Source organism: Rutidosis leptorrhynchoides, chromosome 8 (genome assembly GCF_046630445.1).
Source record: "Rutidosis leptorrhynchoides isolate AG116_Rl617_1_P2 chromosome 8, CSIRO_AGI_Rlap_v1, whole genome shotgun sequence".
NCBI classification, from domain to species: domain Eukaryota; kingdom Viridiplantae; phylum Streptophyta; class Magnoliopsida; order Asterales; family Asteraceae; genus Rutidosis; species Rutidosis leptorrhynchoides.
Window position 1 is genome coordinate 93656731 of NC_092340.1, and position 10038 is coordinate 93666768.

Sequence of the window (10038 nt, forward strand, 5' to 3'; positions counted from 1 at the left end):
ATAATATTACATAAATGCATAAATTTTAATTAGCAGTGAGTGTCGACTAACAGTTTATTATTTTCATCTTTTATTAACTTGTCAATTATTTCACAAAGTTAATTAATATGTTTTATAACTCTTAACACTTAACAATTGTTGATTAAAGTTTAATCATTAAGTTTTAATTATATTGTTTGGGCATTTAATATTGGAAAAATATAGAATGGAAAAATGAGGGTTGTTATAATAAACCATCACTTTTTCTGTTTATTTTCATAAATTTAAGTTAGATACGAAACCGTAGCACTTTGATTCACTCAAAATGGATTTAAAACGAAGAAATTATGGGTAAAATAAAATTGGATAATTTTGCTTGTTTTAGCTACGTGAAATTTTGTAACAAATCTATACTAACTATATCTTAACTAACTTTCTTGTATTATAGACACGTATACAATGTTTTGACATATCATATCGACGTCATCTATATATATTATTTGGAATAACCGTAAGTCACTCTATATTGCGGTAATGCTCGAGTTAGCATATAGAGGGTCGAGGTTGATTCTAAAATAATATATATACTTTGAGTTGTGATCGAGTCTGAGACATGTATACACTGGGTCGTGGATTGATTCGCGAAAATATATTGATTTATTTATATACTACTAACTGTGGACTACTAATTGTGGACTACTAACGTTGGACTGCTAACTTAACAACTTAAAACGTCAACACGTAATAAAAATATTGTGAATATATATTTCGATCATACTTTGATATATATGTATATATTTGTTATAGGTTCGTGAATCGACCGTGGCCAAGTCTTATTTCCGACAATTTGAAAATCTGTAAAAGTGAGTTATAGTCCCACTTTTGAAATCTAATATTTTTGGGATGAGAATACATGCAGTTTTATAAATGTTTTACAAAATAGACACAAGTACGAGAAACTACATTCTATGGTTGGATTATCGAAATCGAATATCGCCCTTCAAGTCTGGTAACCTAAGAATTAGGGAAATGGCCCCTAATTGACGCGAATCCTAAAGATAGATCTATTGGGCCTAACAACCCCCATTCATGTCTATGGATGGCTTTAGTACTTCGAGATAATTATTATACAGACGTTGATGTCTGTGGGGATATTCTATGCATTATGGTTAATGTCGGCTACCAGGTGTTCAATCCATATGAATGATTTTTATGCAGATGGCTATATGCATGCATGATGTTTATGAGAAATGGAAATATGAAATCTTGTGGTCTATTATTACGATTTGATAAATATATAGGCTAAACCTATAACTCACCAACATTTTTGTTGACGTTTAAAGCATGTTTATTCTCAGGTGATTATTAAGAGTTTCCGCTGTTGCATGCTAATTTAAGGACAAGAATTGGGGTCAGCATGCTTGTAATATATTGTTTAAAAACTGCATTCGGAGATTTAAATCGATGTGTAATATTATTGTAAACCATTATGTAATGGTCGTGTGTAAAACGTTATCTTTTAGATTATCATTACTTGATAATCTACGTTATGGTTTTAAACCTTTATCAATAAAATAAAGGTTATGATTTGTTATAAAAACGAATGCAGTCTTTGAAAAACGTCTCATATAGAGGTCAAAACCTCGCAACGAAATCAATTAATATGAAATGTTTATAATCGATATGAACGGGACATTTCAGTATGACTGATTCCCTTTTTGATATTTATCATAATGTTGAATGTGTTAAAGAACTATGGGACTCTTTGGAAACCAAGTGTATGTCTGGGAATGCTTCAAGTAAAAAGTTTCTAGTGAGTAATTTTAATAGTTACAAGATGGTCGATTCTAGACCGGTCGTGGAACAATACAATGAGCTCATTCATAGTAGCATTTAGCAATCTCGTCCAAAACTATAAGCATTTTATATTTTTAGTTAAAATTTAAATTATTTTTATGGTTTTTACGTATCATTTATTAACATAACTACATAGCATCGTTCGGTTTCAAGTTCGTTTATACTTTATTCATATACGGAGTACAATTCTTTTAAGAGATATATATTCAATAAAATATTAACACATGTTTAAGACTCACGATTCACGAAAGCGCGGGTAATTAACTAGTACCTCGTAATAAGAAAATCCCAAAAGTAATAAAAACTGTAAAATACAAGTTTCACATTCAGCAAGTCAATATTACCACTACAAAACATCTCAATATAGGCACTTGAATCTATGGACATTAAAGATCAGATTTTATATTTTTTAAATCAATCAGACAAATTAGCATCATCACCAGAATTTGATGGACACCAAAACTTTAAACCAGTTACTTCATCATCAAATGATTCATCATCAAATGAGACAGAAGACACAGCATTACTAAAATCCCTAAAACGTAAATCTTGATTGTAACCAGCAGTGACAATACGAAATCCATCTACAGCCATAGCCGAACACCCAGATTCATCTTTAGTGCAACTCAGAACATTTGTCTGATTACCATTGTCGGCTTCCCATATATTAACTTGAGGATCTTCACGACCCCCGGTAACAATTTTATATGGGTCCATGTGCAAGTGTGTTACGGGACCTATATGTCCATCCAGTTCAGCCATTGGATCACCTTCTCCGGTATCAGTTATTTTCCTTATGTCCCAAAGCATGGCTCTGCACAAAATTAACAGAAAAATCACAAACCCATTAGCGAAAGTAACCATTGTGTATATGAGACAATTTCAACCCATTTACTTATAAATGGGTCAATCTGGACCCATTTACTTATAAATGGGTCAATCTGGATTGTATTGCATCTAAAACTGTTTAACTAGAAATGAAGATTGTGTCAAACAAATTAAAAGTCCTACTGAATATGAACATGGTAATATTTGAGATGATCTTAAGTGCTTAACCTGCCATGTCCACCTGCACATGCTAAAAATTTAGAGGGGTTGATGTCAAATGAATACAATTTTCCTTGATTTTTTGTTGATGTTCTGAAGGATGTTTTCATAGTCCTTAAGTCAACAGCTTCAATGGTAGAACCAGCAGCTATATAGATTAACGAATTATGGCACTTGATGCCGACCGGCACACCAACAACGGAGGTGGTCCCCACACAGCTAGACTTGCGATCAGACGATGATGATACCGAGACATCCCATACTCTAACCTGTTATTCTATTGAGAGTATTATGAGTAAAATATAAGCAGGCAGATAACAAACATAACAATAGTTCATACTAATGACAATACCTTTGAATCTTTTGACATGCTAACTAAAAAAGACTCCTTGTGCCTGGAAATTGATACAAAATAAGTGTAGGTTCAAATGAGTATATGATACATGCATCCAAGGGTAGAAAGAAACACACACATGTATTTGTGTGTGTCTCGTCACCTAATAAAAATTTAAAGTAATGAAACTGACGGGTTAAAAAGGAGAATAAGATTTACAATAAGTGTTGTTGTAAAAAACCCTGATTACTCCGGATTAATCACCTGTTTCTCCTACTTAAGAATAGACCGTTCCAATTTTCCAAACCGTTTAATTAATCGGTCAACGTTGGTTAATGGTTCAATCTAGTACTTGTTGGTCTAAGTCAAAATTGGTCAACATTTTAACATGAATTTAAACTAGAAGTTTAGAGTTTTTAAATAAATGAACTTAATGATACCCTGTAACAGATAACAGGACTATAGGTTTCTCGTGGCCATAAAGTGTAGCCTTTAAAGCTCGTTGACCATTTTTTCCACTTGAGCTTAATGACCAAAGACGAACTGTACTGTCTTCACCTCCACTTGCAAAAACTTTTCCATTTCCATCTCCCAATAACTTATCAGAAAGGACAGTAACAGGGCCATTATGGCCTCTGAACGATCGATGAAAACTTCCCTGAAATAAACACCAAACTTCACAAATCAACCCAAAGATATTTAACAACAAAACTCAGTAGCTAAAGAACACGTTGACATGTTTCATGTTTAATGATGTTCCATACCTTCCACCATAGTCGAATAGAGTGATCACAACTTGAGGTCACTAAAACATTTTCATTTATTTGTGCTGCATTCCGAAATAAAGATGTTTCTTTTAATGGAAACAATCTGCAAACATTTTTCATTTATTTGTGCTAATGTCAAAGGGGTATGTGACAAAGTATTTAATAATTGGGAATGGATTTCAAATAGCAGTTTTAGTCGCAACAGCTGCAGAATTATAGTTGGTTGGAATCCTGATAGAATAAATCTGCTGAGTGTTCATGTGACAAGGCAAGTTATTCTATGCAAAATTGAGTCAAGATCAAATCATATAAGCTTCTACTGCAGTTTTGTTTATGGTAGCAACTCTGGCAGGGAAAGGAAAGAGCTATGGGATGCTCTTGAAGGGCATAAAAGTATTATAGGGAATCAGCCATGGGTTATAAAGGGTGACTTTAATGTCACTTTGGATGTAAGTGAACATACTGCTGGAGGATCCTCAATGACTGGTGAGATGAATGACTTCAAAGATTGTGTAAATAAGATTGAAATGGAGGATATATGCAGCACTGGATTTATGTATACATGGACTAAATCTCTAAAAAATCCTAGGTGTGGTGTTTTGAAGAAACTGGATAGGATCATGATTAATGATGTGTTTACTGATAAATTGCATCATGCCCATGGAATTTTCTTGCCATATATGATTTCTGATCATAGTCCAGCCATCTTGATTATTCCTAATATGGTGGAGAAGAAGAAGAAGAAATCTTTTAGATTTATGAACCATGTAGCTGATAAGAATGAGTTTCTTCATGTGGTTGAGGAAGGTTGGTCAAAACAAATAGGTGGCTGCCATATGTACAGAGTGGTCAAAAAGCTGAAAATGTTGAAAGGTGACTTAAAGAATCTTAACTGGAGTAATGGGAATGTTTTTGATAAGGTGAAAGTTTGTAAAGATGTGTTATCTGAAGCTCAAAAAGCTGTTGATAAAGATCAAGATCCCCATAATGTGGTCTTGAGAAAGGTAGCAGTGTAAGCTATAAACAACTATCAAAATGCCTTAAAAGATGAGAATACCCTGCTGCAGCAAAAAGCTAAAATAAAGTGGCTAAGTGATGGTGATAAGAATACAGCTTTCTTTCATAGTACTCTTAAAGCTAGAAAGCATAAAGGGAGAGTTGAGAGTATTTGTGATGAAACAGGTACTAGAATTTATGGTGATGAGATCTCAAATCAATTTGTTAAGTACTTTAAGAATTTTTTGGGGTGGCAGTTAATACTAAACCTCTTGATGACTTGGGTGATGTGTTTCAAAACAAATTGACTCTTGAGGAAGCTGAAAGTATGATTTGTGAAGTAACAGATGAAGAAATAAAAGAAGCTATATTTGACATAGATAGTAATAAGGCATCCGGGCCTGATGGGTATTCTTCATGCTTTTTTAAGAAGGCTTGGAGCATTGTGGGAAAAGATGTATGCCTAGCTATTAAGGAATTTTTTAGCTCAGGAAAATTATTGACTGAAGTTAATGCTACACTTATAGCCTTGATCCCTAAAGTTCCAACTCCTAACCTGGTAGGAGAATTCAGACCCATAGCCTGCTGCAATGTGCTGTATAAATGTATCAGCAAAATTCTAACAAATAGAATTAAAGATGGGCTTAAGAAGATTGTAAGCTGGAATCAGAGTGCCTTTATTCCAGGCAAGCAGATTCAAGATAACATTCTGCTGACACAAGAACTTCTAAAAGGCTATAATAGGGGTAATGGGGTTAAGAAGTGTGCCATGAAAATAGATATCCAAAAAGCTTACGACACTGTAAGCTGGGATTTTTTAGAAAAACTTTTGATCAAGTTTGGATTTCATGATAAGATGGTCAGATGGATAATGGTGTGTATTACATCTCCTGCTTTCTCAATATGTATCAATGGTGATATTTGTGGATATTTCAAAGGTGGGAGGGGTTTAAGACAGGGTGACCCTATATCCCCATATCTTTTCACATTGGTAATGGAAGTATTAAACTTGATTGTAAATGATGCCATTCAGAAGTCAAAGGTATTCAAGTACCATTATGGTTGTAAAAAAGTGAAAGTTGCACAATTATGCTTTGCGGATGATCTGCTTATGCTTTGTCATGGTGATCTAAACTCAGTTGAAGTGATTAAAAAGGCTATTGATGTGTTTAGTGAGGTCTCAGGTTTGCACCCTAATCTTAAGAAAAGTACAATCTTCTTTTGCAATGTACCTGCGCCAGAAAAACAAAAGATTTTACAAATTTTGCCCTTCTCTGTTGGTAAACTGCCTATGAGGTATTTAGGGGTGCCATTGCTTGCTAAAAAGCTAAGTGTTGGAGATTGCAAAGGGTTGATTGATCAAGTGAAAGACAAGGTGGACAGCTGGAAAAATAAAAAATTGTCTTTTGCAGGAAGATTACAATTGATTGCTTCTGTTTTGGGGTCCATGCAAGTCTATTGGGCCTCAGTTTATAGCCTTCCAAAAACTGTGATTAAGGATATTGAAAAAGTTTTTAAGGGATTCTTATGGTGCCAAGGTAAGCTTACTAAAGGGAGAGCCAAAGTGGCATGGAAGATTGTTTGTCAACCTAAAGACCAATGAGGACTTGGTTTTAAAACCATTGCAACAGTGGAATGAAGTCTTATTGGTCAAGCAATTATGGAAAATCATTGAACAAAAGGACTCGTTATGGATTAATTGGGTGAATGTGGTCAAGTTAAAAGATAGAAATATTTGGAATGTTGAGGCTTCTGCTAAAGACAGCTGGGGGTGGAAAAAGTTGCTGGAGCTAAGAGATAAAGTAAGGCCTCGTGTGTTTCATAAGATTGGCGATGGATTAAAAACTTCTGCTTGGCATGATAAGTGGAATGTTATTGGTCCTTTAAATGATATAGTTAGTGCAAGAGATCTTTATGATGCAAGGTTTTCAAAGGATTTAAAAGTGGCCGACTTGATTCAAGATAATAAGTGGGTGTGGCCTGATGATTGGTTGATAAGATTTCCTAGGTTGCAAATGCTACAAGTTCCAGTTTTTAATGCTAATATGAAAGATGAAGTGGTTTGGGTGACTAATGATGGGAGTAAAGTTAAATACAGTACTGCACAGGCATGGAGAGATTTGAAGGAAAATAATAATATTGTAAGGTGGCACCATGTGGTATGGTTTTCATGTAGTAACCCGAAACAGTCTTTTATCTTGTGGTTGGCAATTCTAGGCAAACTCATGACGCAAGATAGGATGCTGAAGTGGAATGCAACTGGTAACTATGCTTGTCCTCTTTGTGGTACATGCCCAGACTCTCACTCACAGTTGTTCTTTGAATGTGTTTTTGCTAAAAAGGTATGGATTAGTATGAAAAAGAAGTTGTTGTTTAGAGGGTTGAGTAATAATCTGGTAGATATTGTGCAAAATTTGGCAAATTATCATTTTAGAAAAGACATTTGGGGTGTTATTAATCGATTCACTGTTGCTGCTGTGGTGTACCATATTTGGCAAGAAAGAAATGGGAGAATTTTTAACAAGCCTCCAAGAAATGAAAATGATTTGGTGAAAATCATCAAAGACAATATTGAGATGCAGTTATTGACTCTAAAAGTCAAAGAGAATAATGCTGTGAAAGTTGCAGCAAAGGGGTGGGGTTTCATTTTGGTGAATGGAAAATTTCAGAAGAATTAAAGTGGGTTTGTCTTTTGTTGTTATGGCTGAGGCTATTTGTAGTTTGTTGCTTTTGATTTTGCAGTTTTCAATCTTTAGTGTTGCCTTTTTAGGTGTGGGATATTTGTTTGATCCCTTGTATTTGTGTATGTTCTGTATCCTTGGTTTGATATAATATATATCTTTTTTGCCCAAAAAAAAAAAAAAAAAAAAAAATCTGCAAACGAATTGACATAGTCAATCATAACAATTCACATGTTTGATATGGAACCTTTTAATAACTATAATCTACACAAAGGTTAAAGTTAAAAGATCACACACAACACTTCATAGTTTATAGAGACGAATAAACGGAATGTCTCACCTCATACTTGTAATTCTTGCACGATGATCATTCAATGATGAGACTATGGAAGTTGTTCCTTCTAGAAGTTTATCAATACTCATAATTTGTACCCGTGGGCCCTGTAAGGGTGCAAGTTTGTAAGTTACAGGTTACCGATAATTATGACAATACAGATACCACAATGAAAATCATTTTTTTCTCGTGAGGTGAACACAATTAAAAAAATGCAACTTTTATCATGATGTGTTGAGTAGATAACTATCAAATTACTGTATCCTAATTATTGTGCCCACACCATAAGTTTATTCGGTACCTGTGAAACATATATATAATTCTTGCTAAGTAAAAGGTCGCAGGATTTAGCCTCCATGTGCACGTCATAAACCAGAGGGTCAGCAAACTTAAACTGCTTCAAAGCAGTATATCGTGACAAATACGCTTCCCTTACACCTGATGTTTGTGAAATCTTATACGGTTCCAACTGAGGCCATCTTTCCCTTCATTAAACATCACCAAATTCCGATAAGCACCACTCATATAATCTCACCTATTGAAAATACCAATCAATAAAGATACAACTAGTGGCATATGTACGAGCTTTAAGCTCGCGTTTACACTTTATAATTCTGTTTTTCAATCCATATATTAAAATGAACCAAACTAATTTGGAAGGTGGTTTCATAAAACAACAAGTTTCATTTAGTAGCAGGGGCAAGCTTTCTCATTGAAGTTTATGTGAAAAGTTTATATTTTGTTTTTCCATCATTTATTAAATGTAGGGTTACAAAAGGATGGGGGCAACAAATAAATCAAATTTCCAAAGGTATAATACATGATGATAATTCATTTTCAATTTCTCAGCTGATCTCAATCTGTCTAAATTATATAAAATCACATACACAGTATCTTATGAAAACAAATAAACAAGAACAATTCATTAATGTTAAGAGGATGTAGCATAATAACACTGAAATTTAATTTGATGAAATTAGAAATTAACCTAAATAAGCGCCTCCAAATAGAGTCGGAATAAGCAAGTTGATTGAGGAATTTACAGGAGACGGCCATGTTTGAGATGTCTTGTAGTGACAGTGAGTTTGTGCAATGAACCAGTGAATCAATGTTAACATCTGTCACCTTTGTGGTTGAATCATAGTTCACCGATGGTGATTGTGACGTTGAAGGTTGATTGTTCGCCATTAGTCGATTCAATTTCGGTAGCTAGTAAACCCTAAATCGGTGGTTTATACAGTGACGACGTTATATATCCATTTGGGGAGGTGATGATTAATACAAAACTTTTTATTTCTTCATACGCAACTAAATAAATTTGTTTGGAACACAGAATATTCATTTGAATTCATAAATTAAGTTGAGATTTAAGGGACTAACGAGAGCGTGACATGTTACACGAAAATCACACGTGATTGAAAAATAATTCAAAAAAAAAATTTCCCGAATTTTTTTTTTTTAAATTTCGAAATTTTTTTTACGAATTTTTCTTTACAATCACATGTGATTTACCTGCACAATCACATGTGATTGAATTATACAATTACATGTGATTGGATTTGACATGCATAATCACATGTGATTGGGTTTACAATCACATCTGATTGACATACAGAATCACATGTGATTATAAAAAAAATTCAAAAAAAATTTTGAAAAAAAATTTCGGAAAAAAAAATTCCGGAATTTTTTTTTTGAAATTTTTAATTTTATTTCAATCATATGTGATTTTCGCGCCACATGTCGCGCTCTCATTTGTCCCTTGGTTTTCAAGCAAATTAATGGATGTAAGTGATTACAACTCTCTATCTATATTCTAAATTATGCCACGCCTTTTATTTGTGGTAAAAGCTATGGAGAACTCGATCTCGGGAAGACCTCGTTTGAATATTTTTTTTGGAAGATTTTGGTATTTCAGAAAATTCTCATGAAGATCTCGGATGTCAACTTTTTAGTTTTGTAATATAAATATATAAAAAGAAATAAATATATGTATATCTATATACATTTTTTGAGATTTTAAAAGAAAGTCCGAGAAAATCC

General features: G+C 33.7%; 1 protein-coding gene across 2 annotated transcripts; it reads right to left on the minus strand.

Moving 5' to 3' along the window:
* Window positions 1–2183: 2183 nt before the first annotated feature.
* LOC139861646 (histone acetyltransferase type B subunit 2-like) lies at window positions 2184–9289 on the minus strand. Of its 2 annotated transcripts, none has more exons than XM_071850106.1 (8): window positions 8984–9289; window positions 8297–8480; window positions 8002–8102; window positions 3982–4087; window positions 3658–3875; window positions 3236–3278; window positions 2893–3152; window positions 2184–2650 (listed from the first exon to the last, which is right to left on the minus strand). In XM_071850106.1, the coding sequence occupies exons 1-8, from the start codon at window positions 9181–9183 to the stop codon at window positions 2251–2253; spliced, it is 1512 nt and encodes a 503-aa protein (XP_071706207.1). In that variant the 5' UTR covers window positions 9184–9289; the 3' UTR covers window positions 2184–2250. The 2 variants fall into 2 exon arrangements, with proteins under 2 accessions (XP_071706207.1, XP_071706208.1); XM_071850107.1 differs by having other exon boundaries at window positions 8297–8530; window positions 8984–9114.
* Window positions 9290–10038: the final 749 nt, after the last annotated feature.

Excerpts from the sequence above, each read along its gene's own strand:
- LOC139861646 (XM_071850106.1), bottom strand. The coding sequence starts at position 9,183 with ATGGCGAACAATCAACCTTCAACGTCACAATCACCATCGGTGAACTAT. Across the intron at positions 3,279-3,657 it reads GTCCTGTTATCTGTTACAGG|GCACAAGGAGTCTTTTTTAG; the intron begins GTATCATTAAGT and ends ATCAATTTCCAG. Across the intron at positions 2,651-2,892 it reads TGTGCAGGTGGACATGGCAG|AGCCATGCTTTGGGACATAA; the intron begins GTTAAGCACTTA and ends AATTTTGTGCAG.